The sequence below is a fragment of the Atractosteus spatula genome, chromosome 12 (genome assembly GCF_055471065.1).
Source record: "Atractosteus spatula isolate fAtrSpa1 chromosome 12, fAtrSpa1.hap1, whole genome shotgun sequence".
Classification (NCBI taxonomy): Eukaryota; Metazoa; Chordata; class Actinopteri; order Semionotiformes; family Lepisosteidae; genus Atractosteus; species Atractosteus spatula.
The window spans coordinates 22,954,603-22,978,443 of record NC_142717.1 but is presented as its reverse complement, the minus strand read 5'-3'; the positions used below and the strand labels follow the sequence as shown (position 1 = coordinate 22,978,443).

At 41.1% G+C, this 23,841-nt stretch overlaps 1 protein-coding gene across 4 annotated transcripts in view; it reads left to right on the top strand.

Annotated features, from left to right (window-relative positions):
• galnt1 (UDP-N-acetyl-alpha-D-galactosamine:polypeptide N-acetylgalactosaminyltransferase 1) overlaps nt 1-23,841 on the top strand; it is a 205,530-nt gene that overhangs the window by 131,286 nt on the left and 50,403 nt on the right. For all 4 annotated transcript variants that reach the window (XM_088928676.1, XM_088928677.1, XM_088928675.1 and 1 more), the window contains 2 exons: nt 4,946-5,112; nt 21,729-21,936. In XM_088928676.1, the coding sequence (XP_088784802.1) occupies nt 4,946-5,112; nt 21,729-21,936 (375 nt within the window). The remainder of the gene's footprint in view (nt 1-4,945; nt 5,113-21,728; nt 21,937-23,841) is intronic.

Below are 23,841 nucleotides of genomic sequence, written 5' to 3'. Positions count from 1 at the left end.
GAAAAAGTAAGCTAATAAATTATCCTGGAATCCATTTATGCCAATTACCACGTTTAACGACGAGCAATGTCAAGAGTAAGAAATCTTTTTTTCCAAGGAAGAGAGAAGGAAGAGCTCTCAAGAACCACCTTTTTAATAATTTATCCAGAGCTCTCAGAAAAGAAGTCCCTGGGCTTTGTTTGTCAATAAAATGAAAGGGAAAACAATTCCACAGATCAAACGGCACTGTGTCCTGATCCGCCAGGCTCAGCGCCGCAAACAGGAAGTGCTGAGGAAATATTAGCATGTGTCCTATTTTCTGAAATGCCTTGTTCCAGATATACTGTAACAATCACTAGGTTTTCTGTGCAGCATTCTGTTAATGAATCTCCGTCACACTGACTGCAAAGGGGTCTTAATGGTTGACAGGCTTCAAAAAATGACCAATTGCTGTGTAATATCAGGAAGAAAGAAAGTTTCCCCTGCGTTTCCATATGCTGTTTCTTAGGTACACTGAACACCATGTAGCAGTGTGAACTCATTTAACAACAGGATTTGAAGCCATTGAAATCCATTCATATCCAGGATTACTCCAGGAATAGCCCATTGTTATCTTAACCGATATGCTGTATAGCCGTTTGCATAAGCTAAGTCTGACTGCTGTTAGATGTGAAGTTATGGAAACAATTATTAGAACTAATTTAGAGGACCAGCTATGTGAAAACTAGATACTAGGGAATACTCAGCATGGATTCAGAAACGTAGGTCTTGCCTAATCATGTTGTTTTCTGAACAAGGAGCAACAGTAATGCATATGTCATGCAAACACAGAACACATGATATTGGGTACTTCGTTTTTAAGAAAGCTTTTTGATGAAGTCCTTGTACAAGATTCATTCTCAATTTACAGATGTGGGCGTTCAGGAAAATATGTATGTTTGGATGTTGCAAATGAGTTAATAAATAGAAAACAGTACAGATAATTGTGTCCTCTTTCAAGAAACAGCTAGATAAGATCCTTAGGTCAATTTGCTACCAAATGGGCTGGATGGGCCACATGCCCTCTTGTTTTGCGACTTCTGTTAATGTGTTACTTTTATACTCCATTAACTAATGGCTGGTGCTCAGGTACTGTAGATCTCTGTCGGACGTGCCTCACTCTGCTATACTTTATCTAAGAACATGTTCATTTAGTTCAGATTAGCATTAAAGCCCTGATGCTGTTTTTTGCAGGATATCTTGATGATATACTGGTTAGAAGATGTCAGTCATAAGCTACTGAGGTACCTGCTGTGAGCTTGGGCCTCTCTGCGTTTTGGTGGTGAGCTGTGCTTGGCCTTGTTTGTCATGTATAGGAATCTCTGTCTCTTTCAGCCCAGGGGTTGGCCTCACCTTTGCCTCCTTATGAAAATCCAGCAGAGCTAGTAAACTAGGGCAGAACACAGCAGGTGAACTGGTCTTTGTGTGCGACTCCTCCAGTTATCTCAATTTTTCTTGCTAGTTGGATGACGGTATTTCAAGTATAACTAGAAATATATTCATGTTTCTAAGAGCTGAAAAACATCCATTCTTTTTATGAAACACAGGTGAAATTTTGTCATTGTTGTTTTTAAGGAGACTCCTACATCACAGCCTGTATCCGAAGTAAATTAAGTCTTGAACTCAGTTCCTGGAAATGCTTTGTTTATCAGGAAATACGGGTGTGATTCATGGCCTAACTCGCAAAATATTTACGTGACAGGGATTCCTGAGCATTTTATTTGGCATACAGTCTTGTTAAACAAAATGTAGTTCTCTGACTGACGTCAATGTAGGATGTAGGTCAGTGTGGGTAGAATGGAGTCCATAAATGTGAATGTGGGACAAATCATAAAAAGTTGAAACAGTTACATATTTTTACTTTCAATTTTAAATATCAAAGCAAAGGAACAGCTTTCTGTTGCCCTTTTCTTGCAAAAGTAATCAGTATTAGGAATTCTGTGCTCTTCATACCACATTAATTGCTGACTATATTGTTTTAAAATTCTCCAGATATAGTAATGAGATTTGTTTTTCTCCTCATCATGATACCATTTGAAGAGGCTTTCCATCCCTTTAGCAACAATAAAGAGTTAAAATGTGACATATGAATTGCAGCACACACAAAACCAGGCTGTGGAAACAGAGTGGGTGACCACCGCTGAAAAGCTCAGAGAAAAGAGACGGTCATGTTTAGAATTCAGAACTTCTCATGACGGCTCGTTAGCAGCGTTTCTGCTTCATCAGCTTTGAGAAACAGGCTGCTCGCCTGCCTTTCTCTCCTGCAGTACAAGAACCTGGAACAGTGAGTGGCATTCTCAGAAATGAGGCTGTTGGAGGGCCTGTTCCTGAACACGTCTCCCTCTTTTTTTGAAGAGCTCTGCTCTCACTGAGTTTTAATAAGACTGTGCCATAATCGAGTTCCCTAGGTCTAGACTGCCTGTGCCTCTCGGAAGGTGTGGAAATACCGTCTTTCAAATGCAGTGGAAGCTCTTGACAGGTGTGGATAGATAGTGAGTCGCGCGGTCATGCTTCATTAATTACAGAAATTAAGTTTTTTCTCAATCTGCAGCCAGGCACAGCTGGGACTGAGACACAGGCAGTTTTTAATTAATTAAGAGCAGATATGTGCTGAGGCGGGGGTCTGAGCCTGTCAGATTAACACATCTGAAGGGCCTTTTCACTAATCTGCCTGCAGAACATGGTCAGTCAAGGACGTCTCTTCATGGCTGGGGATTGTAAGTCACCCATGGGGCTCTGTGTCTCTCTCTCTCGTGGTGCAGTATGGGAGGAAGCTTTGAGGAAGCCCCAGGCTGCAGTGATCAGTTGAGCTGTCGAACACTCTGAAACCTCCAGATCTTTAACATGGCTGGGATCAAATCCAGCTCAGGTTGTATCTGAAAGTTTTCTTTTTGGTTGCGCTGTCTTATTCCCATCTGGGTATTGATGCACATCAACGTGAATTAAGCACTCTCAGGCACCCATGTGATCAGTCTCAGCCAGCAGAGTAGAACAGGTGGGACTGAGGTCACTTAAAACTTTTAGAAGTAAGTTAAACTGTGCAACTATCCAATTATTACCAGCATAGAACACACTATAAGTACTTTAAAACATAAAAACAACATTGTGACACTCAGTCTTGACTGTTCTGTCTTCTAAAAATATATGAACATATGTAAAGGAAGTCTGTTTCTGTTTTTTAAAGAGAACGCTTTTCTGGGTGTTCAGTACAGTGTGTTACAGTGAGCGAGTTCTTCAGCAGCCTTTAAATACTGTACCTTTCCCAGGATAATTAGTGTGAAAAATCAGCAACAGATATGATGTAGTCAAATTTCTATTAGCTTAGTTTGGCCTTGAATTGCCTCTGATTACCAGGCATTAAATGAGCTAATATAAAGGTCTTCATCAGATGACATGCAATTCCCTTTCTGACTTATGTCAGCAATTCTGATGGTTAAAAAAAGTGGCGGAACCCTGCACATTTCTGAGTGTTACCTTCTTTATTGCTACTTCGGGTGTAGAGTTTTTATATGAATACAGTATTTAACTTAATCATTTCTTATTTTCTAAAACAGCTTGAATGCGCTCTGTAAGGAACAGCTGAACACGGTGTTTGAAGCAGGCCAGCTCTTGCCTTCCTCCTTGTTGCCAGCTAATGGGCCCTTCTTGCCACAAGGTTCTGCACTAGTCTTACAGCTGGACACAGCTGTGTTCGGGGTTTGAGTGACGAATTCATGCTAGTGTGCAGGGAGTAAGTGACCCAGACAAAGCAAGCCTGCCAGACAATGTCTGTTCTTTAGTCTGTCGCACAGAGTAGGTAGAGATAATGATTGTGGTCTCCAGCCGTTATTAGCTGTGGAAATAGACAAGAGTAATCTCTTGTTAGCACTTTTTCTGCTCGCTGGAATATCTGTCTAACAATTTCAAACATTGCTACAGCAGTGTGACAGATACCGGAAGGAGCCCTGTCCGAAGAGCACGGAAGGCCTTTAAAGGCCCTGGAAACCTTAAAAACCTCTTCAAATAAGGGTCAAGTTGAATACAGTATGTGAATGCAGTTGTCATTGAAAATATACTGTCAATATAGAGTGAAAGAACACAGTTTTTAAATGTATTAATTCAGGCATTGAGACTTGCATTTATGCAGTTGAGCATTTTACTGAAGCAATCTCAGTGAAGTACTTTGCTCAAAAGTACAGCAGCAGTGGTCTCAATTGGGATTTGACCCCATAGCTCCTTAGTTAAGGAGTTCAAAGTCCAAACCACTACTCTCACATCACCATCTCCAGTAACATTAATGTGTACATGGCATAGCTATAAAATATCATAAACTCTCTTTGATTTAGTGTCAGATATCAAAGATAGGTTAAGCTTAAAGCCTTGTGTTTTCTGATCTGGACAGACATGTTGACAAAGTCTAGTTTTTGTTCCTATCTGTGCGGTCCACCCCTCTGCGCTATTTATAAAGTGGGCATTTTCATGCCTGTTTTTCATACTTACAAATAGATTTTTGCCACAACGAAGGCAGGTTCCTCCATAGCTGAAAGGAAAACACCATCCTCATAGTGTGACCTCCCAGATCATCAGTGTGTCTGTGATCTTGGAATATTTACACAATTGATTCTGTCTAAATATGATTAAGTGTACTTCATCCGGTATAATTATTACTTTGTGAACTACTGTACTATAAATAGGGGAATGAGTTAGTGTTCTTATGTTGACGATTCAGGGCTGTGTTATGGTAAAAACTAAGTAGTGCTGGGTGATTTTCTAAATCTCTGATACGAAACGGAGGATTCTCTTGTAAAGTTGTTTGGGATTCATTTTAAGGTTACACATTTTCCACATAAGCATGGTTTTTGAGGCGCGAATTGCACGTGTAAATTGAGGGATGGATGTATTGTGAAGTGGTGCAAGCTCGTGACCCTGCCGTGTCTTTTCTCCACAGTTGTAAGAACAAGCTGTACCCAGATGACCTTCCTCGCACGAGTGTGGTGATCGTGTTTCACAACGAGGCCTGGAGCACCCTGCTGCGCACCGTCCGCAGCGTCATCAACCGCTCACCTCGCCACCTGCTGGAGGAAGTGGTGCTCGTGGACGATGCCAGCGAGAGAGGTGAGCTTGTGCTCTCTGGCACCCCATGAAAGTCAAAGGCATGGTTAGTGTACTGCGAGACCCAGGTCTGCAGGGTTATATACTGCAGTCTAGGGATTCCTTGTCTAACTAATGCTTTTAATTGAGACAGTTTTAAAAAAAGCATCAATCAATAAAAAGTACTGTGAGTACATGCCATCAGAAAAGGTTTAGGTGCAGCCATGTGGCAGTACCATAGGAGAGTTTCTAAGCAGACAGTAGTCAATACCAAAGCATGAGTGAATCCCCAACTAAACAAATTTCATTGTCTTGGTTTCAGGGCTGCAAACATTACAACGTGTAAAATGTTATTAAAAAGCTCACATGAATAAAAAAATCTGTATATGGGAAGTACCAGAACTGGTGGGAGCAGTTATGTATTCTTGGACAAAGATGAAGGATTAACAGTTTTTTCTTTTATACAATATCATACAACCAAGCCTACTTTCAAATATTTTAAACTCATATTTTAGAAGAGAGATGGGCTGTAATTTAGGGTGAGCTTTACAATTTAGGCTGTCATAGAGGGCCCTGTTAAAAGATCCCTTATAGAAAAGCTGTTCAGCTTTGAGGTGACTCATTTTTTATTTACTTACTGAAAGTATTCTTAATGTTTTGAAAAATTTGAACAGATGCTAAAGAGCATTAAAATAGACTGATACTTTGGAGGTACCATTTAGCTTTTGACTTCTTGAGCTTTTGAAGGTTTATGATTACATCTTGAAAGAATATACAGTAGGACACTCGCTTGGTCCTCTGTGGGTTCAAATGTAACAACACACCAAAATACCTGTTCCCAGCATCTTTATTTCCTGTATTGGAATCAAACTACATTATTCAGCCAGTGAAATTTTTCCTAACACCACTGTGATCAGTCGCTGCAGTGAATTGTGAAAACAAGAGAGACTCCTGGTGAGCACTGTCACTCCTTGCACAGTGAAATTACAGGCTCTGCAGCTGAAAGATTAAATGACTTAAAATACCTCTTGTAAGAATTACACCTTATAATTATCTTGTCTGTTAGTGACAGGGAGTCTTCCCTTCTCCTCAGAGACACAGGATACAATCATTTTGTCTGAAAACTTGATTTGGATCTGTTGCAGATAAATATATATTGTACATTTGAAACATGATCATCCATTCATTAATAATATCTTGTTAACTTATTTCTATTTTTTCATCTTCAAAGTTTATGTACTTATCCATCCTAGCAAGAGATTGCCAAGATGTTATTTTAAAAAATCATCCATTCATTAATAATATCTTGTTAACTTAATTCTATTTTTTCATCTTCAAAGTTTATGTTCTTATTCATCCTAGCAAGAGATTGCCAAGATGTTAATTCTTTAAAAAATAGGCTGCTATACTTCAAACAATTTCATAATAGGGTGTTCCTACTATGATTAATTGATGTGCATTACACCTCTGTATAAAATAAGACTGTGCTGTTTTTGAGGATTTCATCACTGGCAGACTTGTGCTCCCTGTAGACCTCTGTCATCAGGAATCTGTGGCAGCACTGTGCTGTTCCCAGCTGAACGTCCTCAGGAGCGTGTTAAAAAAGCAGAGACCTGGCTACTATGTACTACATACTACGTACTGCTGAAAGCTGCAAGGGAGCCTTTTTGCACAGAACACTAATCCCTTATTTTTGTGCATATTGCCTAGGAAAATAATCATAATTTTGTGTTGAATGCCTTAAACACAGTGTTGTGAATGCATTTTTTTGTTGCTTAGCCATGTGCGAGGTGAAGAGATCGCACTGGGCCTGAGTGTTCTCTCAGCAAGTCCACTGGTTTAACTTCTCAGGGGCTTAAAAAGCACTTTGCTCAGCTGATGAAGACTCTGGTTCTGAGTGCAGATTGAGCTCTGTGATCCAGGGCACGAGTGCCGCACCACTCTCGGGTTTTCAATTAGCTCGGTGCCGTCAGGGGCAGAGCTGGTATTATTATTGTTATAGTCTTGATATTGGTTCTACTCTTGGCAAAACAGGGAGTCGTGGTAGCTCAGACAGCAAGGGCGTCTAGCTCCTGACCGGAAGGTCCCGCGTCCAATCCCAGATAGAGGCAAGTGATGTAGCTTGCTCTAATTCCTTCCAGACGGCTCCCAGGTCCACTCAGCCTGCTTTCCAAATGAGTACTGGGTGTTAATCCTTCCAGGGGTAATAGGCCGCCCGGAGCGTGATGCTGACCACATCACCTCTACCCCTAGCGTCGGATGGTCAAGGAAAATGGTTGCCCTTGCCCCCCATTCCCCATGGGTCTTTATGGCCTGAAAAGCGGACTGACCTACTTAGTCTTGGCAAAACAGATAAGCCTGCAGTTCTGTGGTACTCCCAGGTTGTGGTAGTGTCAATGAAAGATGCACCTCTCCTCCAGTTGGCACCGAGCCCCTGGAAGTTGCTGTTGACCTTTCTTGTCGCTAAATGAGTAGATGGGTCAGAGGCGTCTTGCCTGCTCTTCCTCATGCTCCCCACATGCGTAAAAAAATCGTTGCCAAGAGCCGAGACGCAGACACACAATTGGCGATTGCAAACTGGGTGGGCATACGATTAAAAATGAATTAGAAATTTTGAATGTTTTGGAAAACAAAACACTCAGTACAGAACTTCACTTTATGTTTAAGTATAATAATTTAGCTGAAAGATTGTGCTCCAGAAACAAACTGAGGTTTGTACCATTTTGTTTAATAGAGTCTCTTCACATACTGTAGTGTGACAGGGCTCAGCTTGCCAAACACTGAATGAAGGGAGCCAACCAACAGAACCCTTACTGACCTTTTCCCCCTTGTTACTTATGTTTTTAATAAAAAAATATAAACCATATATATCCTTGCTTGTGACATTTATAAAATAGGTAAAATATTTCCTTGATCTTGTCTGAAATTTTGGCGGGATAGCTGCTTCCTCTTTATTTTGGATGTCATTTTCTCCTACAAATCGGTTTTCTTCTTACTACTCCTCAGCGTGAAGGTGGGGATGGGTAGTGTCTGTCATAGGTGTCCCTGTCCAGTTCATATCCGGTACATTTATTGCACATACTCTTGTGTGTACTTCAGGAAGTCCTTCTCTTAACAGTACTGGGGCCAGAGTGGAAGCTGAGGATTCCTGCTCATCTTCGAGGAATGATTAGACAGTTTTGCACTGTACGGGTGTTTTTTCATCGGGTGATCCTGTCATATGACAGCTCTGGCCGATGAACTTTACCCTCGGTGACCCGTGTCTCCAAAATTAACTGTTGCGGTTACAAAATTAAGCATTCTTCACATAAATTTTAAGGACTGCATATGTTTGCAAATCTAACACCAACAGCATTAAAAAAAAAAATCTTTCATGGTTGAGAACAGGTTAAGCTCCATACTGTACCTTAGAAGAGGTTAAAACCGAAGACCATAATTCTGTTTGTGCTGAAAACATTCTGTATCATTTGGTGCTTGGGGACACACAGAACCTTTGCGATAAATTTGTTATTGTGTTGTCGGCTTCTAGTGTAAACACACACAGATGTTTAAGGTGATTGAGGGAGCAAAAAACTCAAGCAAGTGAATAGGGATTTAACACAAAGTACACGATTGAACTAAATGCAGTTTGGGTTCAGAAGTTAAATGCCTTTCAGCTGTGGTGCAGTTTATTTAGAGAAAGACAGAGTTTCTTTGTAACTATTTTGTTATTTTTCTAATAATGTTTTGGCTGATTGCTCGAAACTGGATGTCTTCCAGCTGGCGTCCACTGGAGCTTTCTGGTATCTGAAGAATGCCCTTCTGGGCTATCGGCACCGAAGTGTTCACAGCAGAGGCAGGAGAGAAGTCAAGGGCACACCATGCAGATTGGTGGGCACAGATAGTGTTTCATATCAGCTTCTTATCTGAAGTACTTATTTGCTTTTTGGAGGGTAAATATTGAAAATGCTGAAACATTAACCTCCCTGTACCTCATTAGCAGCGGAGCCAAAAAAGTCTGCCCCCGCTCTCTTTCTGTGTTAGATAGGTCACTCGTTATGGTTTTTATTACGGATTGATTTGGCGTCGTGCCAGTCTGCTCATTTCACGTGAGCCCCATCTGCAATCTGATTGGACTTGAAAGCCGAAGAGCAGAATGTCTGAGCCTTTCTCTGGCTCTCTCCCTCAGAGGAGAGTGCTTCCTGATAGATATATAATGATCATTTAAAGTTATAGAACATGAGTCTTGTTACATTATGTGGCATAATAAATATTATGGCCCTGCTGGGTTGCTCTCTCGTGATGTATAGTGAGATGAGGCAATATGTTGGTCTTGACATTCAGAGACTATTTAAATTAAGTCAGCAGATCATGTAATCATAACAGCTATAAATCACATTTATTCATGGTGCACAATAAATGGCCAACTGTCCTTTTTAAATATAAATTCAGCTAATATTTTAGGAAATACAGGGCATTGAATTAAAATGATACGTAAAATATTTATTATTCTGAGTATGTTAATTTGTAGTCGTCTGTATAGTTATGTTTTTTTTGTATTGGACATGCTGATAGAGTTTGTGATTTCTGAATTTATATACCATTGCTACTGTAGGAAATTTTTGATAAACAAAGGGACAGACCGGCATAGAATGTCAGCAGTATGATCTTTCAAGTGTAGCATTGGATGTGTAGCTTTAATCCACGTTTTTGAATTAAAAAAGATAATTTGCTGGCAAAAATAACTCGTGATCACTAGTGAGTTGAGTGAGGGCAGTTGCTGTTTGCAGGACAGATGCAGTAGGAACATAGCCGGCATAGTGCTTGTCAGCCATTCTATTGGGAGCAATGTGTGTAAATTCATGTTAATTACTTCCTGTAAAATGTCCTTGTGAATGACACCTTGCCTCTCCATTGACGTCCTGTTGCTAAGGCAGCTTCAAGCAAATGAAAACGAAGACAATTCTTCCCACACATTTTCAGAGTTTATAGCTACAAGTCTGCATGTACAGTAATTTGTGTTTTAGGGCAGCGTCTTGTTTGCTAGTTAACTTATGTGTGCATTTACTGACAGGTAATGCCAAAGCCTGAGTATCTTTCAGGGGAAATTTAGTGTTTAAGTGTAGGAGTTTATGTGTGCTTACTTAGACAATTGCACTGTATTAGGCACGGGTCTGTTGTTCAACTTCAGATAGTTTGTAGGGATTTTACTGATGTGTGAAGTGCATATAGACATCAAACAATTAAGCAAATCAAGTGATATGTGCCCTTCATGTTAGGAGGCTGAACTGTAGTTGATGTCTCCGAGCCTGAGCCCTTCTGCCTGTCAGCCTGGTGTGCAGAGAGCTGCGCTGGGAGATTGTGACAGGGAGGAAAAGAGGTTAATGAGAATTCCACAGCTTTTGGAAAGAGCAGCTCCAACTGGATTAGTCTGGGCATGATAAGAGACAAAAAGGGAAAAACTGGGCTTAAACAATAAAGCTGGGATCACAAGGTTCTGCTGGGACACTCTCTTCAGTTGTCTCGCTTCAGTTGTTGCTCGTGTCTTCCAGAATTGTCTGCTTTCTCATTTTTACAATTTTTATGGCTTTAAAAAGGCTTTTAATTGTCATTCTTACAGCGCACTGCAGTTTACTTTTTTCATTTTTTCTTGACCTATAAAACTAGTATCTTGATGCGCACCACTAAAAGCCATCAGAACTGAAGCAGATTGTCTGATGCGGGTCTCTCAGGAGAAACCTCTCACAGGAGATACTCTAAGGGCCCGAGAGAAAAGCCAACACTGACCACTCAGAAATGACAGCTGGAATAAGAGCACACAATCTTCTTTTTTATCACTGGCTGTAAGCAGACGGTTTAGGGTCTTAAAAGCCTAAGATCTTCTGCATGTTGTTCCAGATGATCTCTTTATTGCCTGATTAAAGCTGTTGTTTTTTAGTTTAAACAATTAAACACCACAGAGCGGGTGATGATTTTAGGCAGATAACAGTCTTCCATGTCCAGACCTTGAATCCTGAGGTCCATATTCTTACATCACTTGATGGCATTGAACCCCACTTCCTCCTGCATTATTCAATATTTAGTAGAATAAAGGATGGCGATTTTACCAACATCAGAGGTGGTTGGCCGCCTCTGGTTTTACAGTAGGAAGAAGGAAAAACAAAGTTTGCATCTTGTGGTCCAGGGAGTTGGATGTCTGGTAAGAATTTCTGCATCATGAGTTTGCATGAGTTAAGCTGACATAGAGTAGGCTGATGTTCAGTGAGATAAACAGAATCAGCCCGGCGTGCAGTGTCCTGTGTCGAAGGAGAAGTGAGCAGTGATTCACCGTGCTGACCCTCATTAGGAATTCAGAACCATTGTCGCAGCTCAGAAATAGCTGTCCTGAGTGAAGGTGCTCTCATCAGGGTCGGCTGTCAGATTTCTTTCTACATTCAGGGATCAAAGTGACTGGAAATGCTGGAAGGGCTCTCGGTGTTCAAGTGGGACCGTATTAACATTTTAAACAGTGATGTTGGACTCTCTCTTATCCTCTTATCTTAGCTTGATAAGCATGTGGAGGTGTAGGACAGAAGAGCGACTGTTAAAATCATAGCCACGCTTCTTTGTTTCTGCCTTCAAAGAGCCTTTATCATCTTTCTTAAACTAAATTAACTGGCTCAGGGTGGATCATGAACAAGAATTTATATCACTCAAATTATTCTCTTTGTTTAGTTTTGTTGATGGTGGACTCTATTATCCAGTCCCAACAGTGTTTTGTAGTTTTTCTCAGCGTTCGTAAGAATTAGGAAAGAGAAGAGCTAGTTTATCATTTGTACTGTATGCAGCCAATCTTTCGAGTAACCTTTTGAACAAAATCTCTTTCTACAGCAATCACCCTGTTTGTCATTTTTGGCCAAAATAGAAAATATTGTTCTCTCATTAAAACATATAGCAAGTGTGTAGCTGAGAGTACAGAAGAATGGGTGTGATGCTCTAGTTGAATGTTCAAAACAGGCAATCCATGCATAGTTTTTGATGGTAAAGAACTTTCTAGACTAATCAGTTTGGTGGTGCAGACTGAAATCAGAAAGATTTATTTTATGGATTTATTTTGTTTTGAGCATCCACAGTGTCATGTGTATTAGTGAGTCATACAGTACCTCAGGGTAGTGGCTGCTTGTTTTTGAATGCCCACCAAGGCAGATTAAGGTGTATGCCGACTCTCCAGGGGTTGCCCTGGGTGTAACACAGTAAGGAGTGTGATGTAATCTCCACTCGTAAGCTGTCAGCTATAAGTGCACCTATGCAAGACCCAGCCTTTTTCCATTGACATGATTCATTCAAAACGATTGCATTTCCGGGTCCGGTATGTAATTGTTTTTTTAAGGCAGTGGTTTGTACCAATTCATTACTGTCCATTTGACTCTTAAATTCAGTGTCGTTGCCTGGTACAGCACACAATCTCTACACTCAAGCAGCTGCCCTCAAGTCAGTCGGTGTACGTTTGTCCCCAGTTCCTGCCAGTTCAAGGGCTGTCAGGGATGTATGCATTCTGTGGGGGCAATTCAAAGTATATTTTCTTGACAAATTGTTTTCTAAACAGCCCCGACTTTCTTGTTCCTTGGCTGCTGACGCTAATGTCCTGATCTGATGTTGTTGGTTTATAAACCGCAGTGCAGTTTTTCCTTCTCAGACATGTCAGAAACCCTCTTGAGATGAGAGGCAGGAGAGGCTCTGTGCCTGCTTTTGAATCAAAGATTTGATAAGCTCTCTTTTCCTGTCAAGTGGAAGCTGGCAGGGTGTTTGATTGATGACTCGCTACTGTCAAACGGTTTGGCTCAGAGCTTTTCAGGTCAGTATTAAAATATGAACTTACTGTGTTGAAAGGAATTGTTACAGGACTATTCATCCTGTGGGACAGCTCAGTGAATGAGACTCCTATACATCAAGAACGACCCATAAACCTTCTCTGACTGGGTTTTCCACTTTTTATCAGTGAGTGTTGTTTATCATCTGTCTGCTTTTCAGTCACCAAATGGACAGAAACAGTAGAGAGCCCTCTTTGTTAAGAATGCACACCAGGTGTGGTACTTGTCTCCTTGACAAAAGTTCCATATTTATTTTAATCCTCCAAACCATTGAAAGTGCTTTATCTTCTCAGTCGTATGTTTTACTGTCTGCCTTTTGCTCAGTAGTTATGCTGAGAGAACCTCTTTCCTGGCAATGCTCAGTTTTCTCCAGGACCTGCTTTCATAAATTCAGAGGAGTGAGTTAGTGCTGCACAGTACTCCAAAGCCCGCTAGTGAAGTATACTGCACTGAAGGCTTTGTAAAACAGGGGTCATATCCCCCTCTTAATGCCCGGCTTTCATCCTGGAAGTGGCTGTTTTAGAAGATATTTCTGGTGACTTAAGCACAACATCAAGAAATAATATTAAGAACACAAGGTAAGATGTGGGAAGTACAGTTTTTGACTGTTAAAGAGACTGTTCTCAACCATCTCTCTCTGCAGCACACATCTTTATGTATAGTTTCAAGGTGAATCTTTTGAACTCTGAAAAGCATACCTATAGCCTTAGCAGATCTGTAGTTGCATAATTAGAATGAATAAATCTTCTATGTTAACCTTTATGAGACTTCGGAAAGTTTTCTTTTTAATTACTGTGGTCTTGACAGGAGGCATTTTCTTCTTTTAATGCAAAGGTTGAAAAGAAAATACCACATTGCTTGCCTGAGATTTAACAAAGCTATTATCGCAGGGTTCACGCGATATCTCCAATCTCTGCAGTAGGAAGGGTTGAGAAGAAAAGGTTATTGTCTTTTTCAAGGATAATGTGGAAAGGGTAAATGTATTGAGTTCTTCAAAATCAAAAGAGCACAGTGAATTGATTTGTTTTTTGTGTCTTGAGTGGTAAGGGAGATATTGTTACCTTCGCATTCATGGAGGTTAGCACAAATAAATGTAGATTCCCCAATAATAAGCAGTTAAAAAAATATTTTAAAATAAAAACTGCAGTTGTGATTGCCTCTTATTTCCAGATCTGGAATTTTCTTAAAAGGGAACCAGCTAAGCAGACACACAATTAAGTCATGTTAACCTCACTTTCCAAATCAGATTGATTAGTGGTATTGTGCCAGCTGTGCAGCAGGTGACAGATTGATGATGTGGTCAGTTAATACCATTTCAGGAACTGAGCCTTTTGAATCGGCCTCCTGGGTGGACTTTGACGAAAGACCTGCTTGCCTTGTGAGTGATTTTTACTCACCAATGGTGGGATGGCGCACAAGCTTCAATTCCAGGCCTGAATAAGTGGGAAAATAATCTTGCCATGGAATTGATGAGGAAGATAGGAAGAGGTCACAAATAACGTTACTACAGGGATGCTCTTAAAATGAAAATGTATTATTGAGACTGGTGGACTGGCTCAACTCTGAGCCCATGTTTACTGGACTGACTTACTTTATTGTCCCAGATGGGAATTTTTTTTTTTGCAGGCAGGTGAAAGACACAACACAATACACTATGCAATTAACACAACTTAAACCCCTTAACCAATAAGAAACATACAGTAAAGTAAATGCGTAAGACGAGAAGAGCAAGTTAGCATCTTAAGTAATCTTCACAATTAAAAAAAAAAACACAAATAAGTTGACATACAATCAGTTGCCAATATTAAGGAGGTTAATACCTGTGGGAATAAAGGATAACTTAGTTCTGTTTTATTTTTAAATCTTCGTAGTTTAAATTGATGCCGTAATGGAAGGGGCTCACATTCACTGTACTATGGGTGGTCATGGCAGTCAGTCCTGATATTGGCCTTCAACACTATTAGTTTGGTATACATGTCTAACAGCTGTATCTGTTGTTTGACGATACTTTTGCTACAGTACTTTCACTGTTCTGCTCAGTCTGTTTTATTTCATATATTCAGGTTATAAAACCAGGCTACTACAGTGAATGTTAGAAGAGATTCAATAAAAGTTTTATAGAATAAAGTCATTATCTATAACATTCAAAGAGCATAGTTTTCTCGGAAGAATAATCGCGGTTTGCTCGTCAACTCATGGCTGTGTTGTCATCCGTTTTGGAAGGAAACCGTAATGAGATTCCTCTGTATCCACACCCCTGTGTCTGACAGAGAGCTTTAGAGACTGATCTGAATTGTGTTAATTTTGAAAATAAAAATGTGGATTTGAAATGAAAGAAAAGAAAAGCTGCATTTCAAATTGGTTTCACTGCTTCCTTTGAACTTAATCTCCCTGCTGATTTGTGTTTGACGCACTTTGTCATTTACCTGCAACCATGACTCACAGATGAGAGTTTCTCTGATGAGAGGTTTGATTGGATGTTTTCTTTTTCAAAAATTCAAAGAGACTGCAATGATTGATGGTTCTATTATAAATACGGAAACTTTTATTTATACTAAATAAAAACACGTAAAATGTGATTACATGGTAGATTGCAGCCAAACAGCATTATGTTGCTTTCAAACACTAATCCCTCTCAGGGCTAGGAAACATCAGTGATTAAACTTTTGGCTTGTATTGGAATGCTGGAAGGGTGAAAAATAATGATTTAACACTTAAGAACTGAAAACGTTGTATGCCACGGTACCTCAATTAGCACTGTTAACTGATTCCAGAGATTCAAAAACAGAGTTAACTAGAGCACTTACAGTATAACATTACTTATATGGAAAGCATTCCTATTGGGGTTACTTACTGTACGAACGCTTCCTTGGGTATCATTATTCAACACAGTGCGATAGAAGTACAGTTGCATCCATCCATTTTCTAACAGTTTTATCCAATACAGGGTTGAGGGGGAAGCCTCACTCGGAGCCATATGCCCTGGATGGGACACCAGTCCATTACAGGACAGAGCCAGACTGCACACACACTCACGCCGTGGCCTGTGTTCCCATAAGTCAGTGAACTTAACCAGTATGTCTTAGGACTGTGGGAGGAAACAGGAGCATCTGGTGGAAACCCACACAAACACAGGGAACAAATAAAAACTCTACGCCGATAGCACCCCAGGAATTGAACCAGGGCCCCAGCAGTGTGAGGTAGCAATGCTGATGCCGCCCCCGAGTAAATCCAGGTAAATCCTCCATTGAAGTGACCGACTCTCGCCAGCGAGAGCCGCCGCTGGTGCTGCGTTTCCCTCATTCCAGCAGGGGGCGGCATACAAGGGGGGGGGGACCTGCCGCTGGGAAGACAGACCTGGCTTGGGCTCAGTCCTCCCCGGGGGCAGCAGCAGCTTCTTTGTCAGTGAGCAGGCCTCACCGGTCTCTTCCTTCAGAAAGCAGCTGTTCGTGTACGGTGAAGCCGCACAGCGTTAATCCCTCCTCCCCTGTGCCGTGCGCGATATCCAGAGTCGCTGTCTGAGAGTGCCTGAAAGACCTCTGAGGCTTTCCTTTAGCATTTTGGTGCCCAGGAACATCTCCGTTACAACTCCTTCCTCGCCGTCTATCTTTGCCTGATGTTCGTCGAGTTCTTGCCCCTGCGGACCAAGCTCGCCCCATGTGATCCAATCACGTGTTTTTATACCTTCTATATACAGTGTTCTGTACAGCTTTGTTAATATATTACTACAGGATGTTTTATTTTATACAGTAAACGACGAAGGTCCTTTAGTACAGTAATCCCTTGCCATCTGCACAAGTTAAAACCTTTCAGAGAAAGGTTAGGGGAACTTTAGTTGCAATTCAACTATTAAAATTCATTAAACATATTTTACACCAATAATAAATGAATTAGTGTCAGAGTAAAGAAAAACATTTTAGAAATAATATTGTATAGACAGTTTTTTAAATGCGTTTCATACCTTTAAAGTGGTGATGCCGTCCAGGTCAGGTCAAGTGGCAGGTACAAAACCTTAAGTGGCGTCTCTGTTCCACTGCTTATACTCACTCTGATAGCTTCCTTTCTTTTGTACATTGTAATAAATGTTCATTCATGCCAAACAATCAACAGCGCTATTACTATTAATCTTTTGTCAAATGCTTAGGGCACATTTGAATTAATTTATGATTATTTAACCAATGACTGTCACTTTTTTGCCCCTGTCACTAGAACTTCTTTCCACAGTTAGATGTGAAGAACTATCAAATCCCAATGAGATCATCTACACTAATACTCGCAGAACACTTAAGAATGTGAGAGAAATTGCGGACACATCTCGAGTCGGCACGCTCACAGCCCACGGGTTCTTCTTGAGCTGGCAGATGCTGAAAACTGGGAGGTGCGCAAAGTAGGATGAGAAAGAGAAAATTCAGTAAGGAAATCTCGTAAAGTAAATCGGCACATAGCAAGGGATAACTGTTGTGATGCGGCTTTGTGCAGGTCCACAAAAGAGGCACAGATTCTAGCAGCTGATCCTGCTCCAGTGATCGCTGGGGTCCTGTCAAATCCCCTGTGATCCAGGCGCCGCCATCTTGTGCAGGGGGAGAAACCCTCTTGGTTTCAGACCCTCGCAGATTCACACTGGATAGAGCTAAAAATGTACATTTGCTATTGTACAGTAATGATCTTTCAGAGCACACATTTACAAATTGCAAACGGGAAAATTGACAAAGACGCATATGATGCCCGAGGGTTCAGATTTAACACGTACGAATAGGAGATATTAAAAGTAATCAAAATCCTCATGAATCTTCTTTCCCAAAAACCTCAGTCAATGGCCATCCTGAGCTAAGTTAGGTGGATTTTTTGAACACCCTTTTTGAGCGTATATGTGATAGAAGCACCTCTGTTTTCTGTCCAAAATTCATTTCTGTATACATTTAATAATGGCGTTATTAATAGATGGTCTGGTTGTTTTGCTAACGCAGGATGAGTGTCCCCTCAGAGTGAGAGTAAGCTGGGTATCTCTTTTCCCTTAGTCCAGGGAGAGGGATGGAAGTGGTGGAGAATCCTCACAAACTGCTGTCTTATTCCTGGTCCTTTTCCTTTTAAATGTAAAGCATCTTGTCTTTTATATTGCAGTTTTCATCTCCCACCCTGCCTCTCTCAGATTCCTTTAAGTGTGTTGCTCTCTCTTTTGCTCGAGACAAAAATCAAAGACGATAAGATAATTAAAAAATATATCTGCACTTTTTGTAATGGGATTAAAGATGATTTTTTAACAAAGCAATTAATTCTTCAGGCACTTGGATTTTGCAGGATTTTGGTTAGCTGTTTGGAGGGAATTACATTTTATTTTGTAACGCTTTAGAATGTAATTGCCCAGATATTTTTTGTGTAAACATGAAAAGTTTATTGTTCAGAAACCTGTTGCTGGCACAGGTCCTGATACCCACAGGAAATGACTCACTACAGGAGGACACAGGAAAGATGACTGTCCTCAGGCTTATGAGCTTCTAGGTTTTAAATAGACATCCTATACAGTGCAAAAGAAAGCTGGTATTACTGGTCCTGCAAACTTTACCATCTGGCTTAGTACTTTAATTCCTATTGATTTCTCTTCCAGGAATCAGTGCTTTCCGATCACCCATTTGAATGCACAAGAGAAGCTGCTGTCCATTCACTGCAGTCTGCAGAGTTTCTGCTTCAGACACAGAAATTGAAAGAGAGATTATTCTGAAAGCCATGGTTGATCTGAGCAAATCATCTCTGAGTTCGTCTCGTCTATTATTGATGAGATACAAGATTAGCTGAGGCTGTGACACAAATGTCTGAAAGCTCTCGTGCGATGTGGTGTTTCAAGCATCAAGGACAAGACAAATCAAAGAGCTTCAGGATCATGCAGTGCAGAGATCTCCTGTTGATTCATTAATTCTGAAAACCTTTTTTAATAGTGTTCAGATTGTCTGTCTTTTTTAACTTAAATGAAACCTTATTTAGTGAAATAAGTGTTGGGGATTACTGCTAGTAATTAAGTAAAAGAAGGTTAAAAACATGAAATGGAAGTTGGAAAACCAGATAAAATTATGGCACTAGTAGCAGGCTGTACATTAGGAAAATGAGCATCTCATCACCTGTCGTCTGAGCAAATCTCAATTACTTGGCCTGTGAATTGTATTTTTTACCATGTTCTGTTTCTGGGATCTAAAGTTTGAAAATGCAAGCAGTTTTAAATCTCAGCCAAAAAGAAGCAGAGCCCAAGGTTAATAAAAACTCATTTGAAAGCAGTCTTTCTAAAGAAGGAAGTTGAAGGACTTGAGACCTGAGTACTGGACAACAGTAACCAAAATGTTACTGTGTAAATCTCACTTTTAAACTTATCTTGATGTACTGGGTAACTAAATCTGTATTCAGTAGATATGCCCATTCATTTCAAAGGTTGTCTTTTGCAAGAGGTTAAAAATTGCTCTGTACAAATGAAAAATATGCCAAAAGTCCCCCAAATGGCTTAATATGAGTTTCTATGCCTGTCGTGCTGAGGCTATGAGGTGCTCTGCACTTTGGGATCAATAGGTTCTGTATTAAAGACTTGGCTCTTTTATTTCATTGTAGGCAAGATGTGTTGGCGTGTTGGCTTGCAGCCCATTTAATTATCTTAGTAAGGAGAGAGCAGCTTTGCCCGCAGTGGAAAACTGAACCCTCTGCCTGCCAGACCCTGACCTCTAACTGAAAATGCCTCCCAAGGCAGGCATTGTCACCTCGTTGTGTCACTTTTCTCACAGTTTCGCTTGTCAGAGGACACCAGATTCCTCTTGCTGTGGGTCTCCAGAGGAAAACGGGGGACCACATGAACGCCTCGCGTTAGGACCCCCATCTGTGAAGTTTGTTTCCTTCACATGCCTTGGGTCATCTTTCCTGGCTGAGCTGCGCTGAGCCGGCCTGCCAGCTTGCTAGCCGGCCTCTGACTGTGGTGGTTCCCTGCAGAAGCTGATGGAATGAAGCAACCGCCAGCTATCAGAAAATGTATTTGCCGTTCGCTTAGAGGAACAGCGTTGTAAAAGGCGTGCGTCCGTTACCACACCATGCTTCTCATCAGTGTCAGCTGTTTCAGTTGTGTTTTTTTGGTCTACCATCCAGCCAACCCAGTAGACTGCAGTCCCCCTGCTATTTCACTTAATGAAATAATGCCAGGCAGAGGCCAGAGATATACTGTAGGGGCTCTTAGACTCATGTGTAACATCAACGCCATTCTCACACCTCACAGCTGGGCCGTTCTAACAGACCGACAGCCACTCCCTGCTTATTTTCCTGTTTTGTTGGGGTTTTTTTTGAGGTCCTTGCAGTTTATCTCTCTTCTTAAAGACATCGAGCTTTGCTTGCACATTCGGCGAAAAGGGCACTTGGCCGACAAAGTGCTCCTCGTTTCCGCGCCGTGGTTCAGACGCTGCTGAGGTGGCAGAAAAGGCATATCGTCCCCGACGTTTGGATAGCCAAATGATGAAAGAGAAAGAAAGAATGAAAATCCCTCTGGTCTGGGCTGATTTGTTTTCTTAATGAAGAGCGTTAGACTGAGAGGAATTGTTCCTCTGTTCTTAGAAAGGTGTGGAGGCTGCAGCTCAGATAACACTGACTTCTGGAAGTCCCAGCCTGCAATGTCGGAATGTTTTTTATAGGTTTATCTGTAGCTAGCAATCAGAAGCTAAACACAAAATACTTTTTTCTCCCATTAGTACAATTGCACAAGATTTTTATTCTTGATGTCTTACAGAAATATCGGGGGATTCCCAAGTTCACTTAGGATCAAGTTAAAAAAAGAGCTTGTAGGCATTATTCTAGACTTCTATTGTTTAATGTTAATAACTCTTTTCTTGTTCTCTGGACATAAAGAGATTATTCTCTGTAAAATCAAATTCAAGCTCTCTTGTCTGCAGATGTGGGTCTCCGACAGCCTTGTTTGTCTTGTTTCTTCTCTGATTTCTTTCCTAAAATAAAAAGCCTTTCAGGCTGTGCACACCGGTGAGGCTTTTTAGTTTTTCCAGTCATGTCCTAATGATTTTATGAGGGTAAGTGTTATTTTCACTTTGTGGTTTTTTGACTCTCCTAAGCTGACCAGAGTTTTCTGATATCTAATTTGTCGTGTTTACAGCATCTGCACTGGCAGTCCTGTTTCTCAGGGTAAGGTGTTGGGTTGTTTCATAACTTTGTACCCCAGTAACCCTTGTCTTGCAGGGACCAAGTAAGGCCAATGATAGTTGTTTCTGGTCTAATGCTCAATAACAGCGCAAATCTTGCTTCTTATGGTAGAAGCATGCGAGACTCATGTTAGCCTCTGACAATGGGCAACACTGGTGTCTTCACAATGTTCTGTGCTTATAGGTAGGTTGTGCAACACACTGTATGTGGTTATTGTTATATGAACATACTGTATTGTTCTGTGCAATGATTCAGACACTGGCCAAAGTGGAATATCAGCTCTGGCATTTGGACAGCCAAGTGATAAAATACAAAGAAATATTGAATTTCTTTCCTTATGTAGCAAATAAGATGAGGCAACTCTATTGGACGGTTTGGCTGGACTTGTACCCTTTTTAAGAAGTCTAGCAGTCCTTCCAGCAAACAGCGGAGCATCAGAGTCCATGTTTGATCTGCTCTCTGTAGAGCAGCCTGGCATGTAGGCCATGGCGTGTCTCACTGATGAAGCAAAGCTGTGTTGCTGCAGCGCATCTCCAGGGGGGCGCCGTCCAAGCTCAGCGTCCGTGCAAGGGAAGGGTGGAAGTGCAAATGGCCCGGCCCTGTTAGCCACTCTCTTTTCTTGACCTGCCTGTCCATCAGATTTCCTGAAGAGGCCGCTGGAACAGTACGTGCGGAAGCTGGAGGTGCCGGTGCGCGTGGTGCGGATGGAGCAGCGGTCAGGCCTCATCAGAGCTCGGCTCAAGGGGGCCTCCATCTCCACTGGGCAGGTCATCACCTTCCTGGACGCCCACTGCGAGTGCACTGTGGGCTGGCTGGAGCCCCTGCTCGCCCGCATCAAACTGGACAGGTAGAGTGCAGCTCTGTTTCTGGATTTAACAAAAAGCCCAACATTGTGTGAGGGTTTAATTTGGTTTCTATGTTGCGAAGTTTTGAAGACAAGGTAGGTTCATCAAGATGGGTGACCAGTATTGGGTTCATTACATTGTCAGATCTGCACGTCCAATGTCTTTGTTAGATCTTACTGTATTTTGCAGTTTGAATATTGTTTGCCTTCCATTCTGTATGTATTTTATTGTAAATTACTGTTTAATTTCTGAATTTTGAATCTGTGGTCTTGTACAGCATCATTTTTATGTCATTTGAATCGCTATGTGATCCTTTGAGTCATCTTGGGTAAAGGCGTCTGCAAAATGATTTATTGCCACCTGGGACACCTGTCTGCAAGTGACGCTTATATAGAGCTGCCTAGCCATTCATAGGAAAAAGAAATATTAAATATTAGCCAAATTAAAATGTCTTTCATTTTTTTATTTGAACTCTAGATTGTATTCCATATGTGGCAAAAATATAACTGGGATTTAAGCACTTCTATTTAAATCGAGAGGTTTTTCAGAATTTCCTTGTTATTTATGTAAGTATTCTCCAGGACTTTATGCATTTAATATTTTTGGGGAGTTTCGGGAAGCCACTTCACGCAGCTGATGTGATGTTTTGTTTTTTTTTTTGCCTCGTGACATTTTGCCACAGGTGGCGTTTGAAACCCATCTGGCTGTGCGGCACAAACTGTGGCTCACGTACCTGTAGGAGCCTTCAGCTGGCTGCCATGCCGCTGACCGCTGACGAGCTCCAACGCGTCTCATGATAACTCTTTTGTGTTAACGCATCTGTTACCGATAGTGTCAATATATAACACACGTGTGGATTTATTACAGTGAATGGTACTAATTAAAACGCACAGCATAAAGGTCAAAGAAGCCGAAAATGAAGATGTGGTGGACTTCGACATCGACAGGAGAAGGATCGTCCAATGGCGAGACGTTGGGGGTTGATGTTCTGTGCCAGGATGAGAAGAAAAACATTTGAGGTTAACTTAAAAAATATGGCTATAGCTCTGACTGGCTACTGAACATCTCTAAGAAAACACAGACACTGGAGAACACAGCTTTCAGAATACACTGCTGGAACAGGATGTTGAATGCTGCCTCTTCATTTTTGGTCCCTTTCTGTACCCATTTTCACCTGCTCTATCTTTTGATCTCTTGTGCTTTTATATCTCTTTCACTCTCTCCCTCTTACCTGCAGATGGCTCAACAGCTGTTTCTTCTTCCTGCTTCTCAGTGGGGAATTAACTTTTACCTTTTCCTTAACATTCAAATGGTGTTCATTTTCCTTAACATTCTGAATGCACTTACCTGTAGCTGACTGGATCAAAACCTGGTAGGCAATAGACATAGACTAAGGATGTCTTTTTTGATCCAAACAAATTGCTATGTAACAGGTTGCCTCATGCCCATTAAATGTAATGCATGTAATGCAGTAAAATGATATTAGATTGTTTTACACTCGTGAAATAACACAGATAAGTAGTAGGTTATTGGAATTATAGTTCACAAATAAATACAGCTGACTGGTCACGTGATTTTATCAGCCTTAAATACTGCCCCCAACTTCTAATCAAATGAAAAATCAGCTTTCAACTCCATAAAGAGTGCAGATAGGTTCATGGTTACTGCAGAACACAAAGGGACATTATGGTCTTCCCTTTGACCTACTTTATATCTTTTTTTTCAACTTCTGAGTCAAAATCTTTTTAACTGCTTACAAAGTGCACATGTCATGGTTGTTTTGGAAGTCACATAGGAAGCCATATGTGTCTAAAAACATCCTTGCCCATGAAAAGGGATATACAGTATCAGCTTGGCGACCATTGATCACTGTTTGCAGTTATATTTGTTTTTTCTGGGGGTGGGTG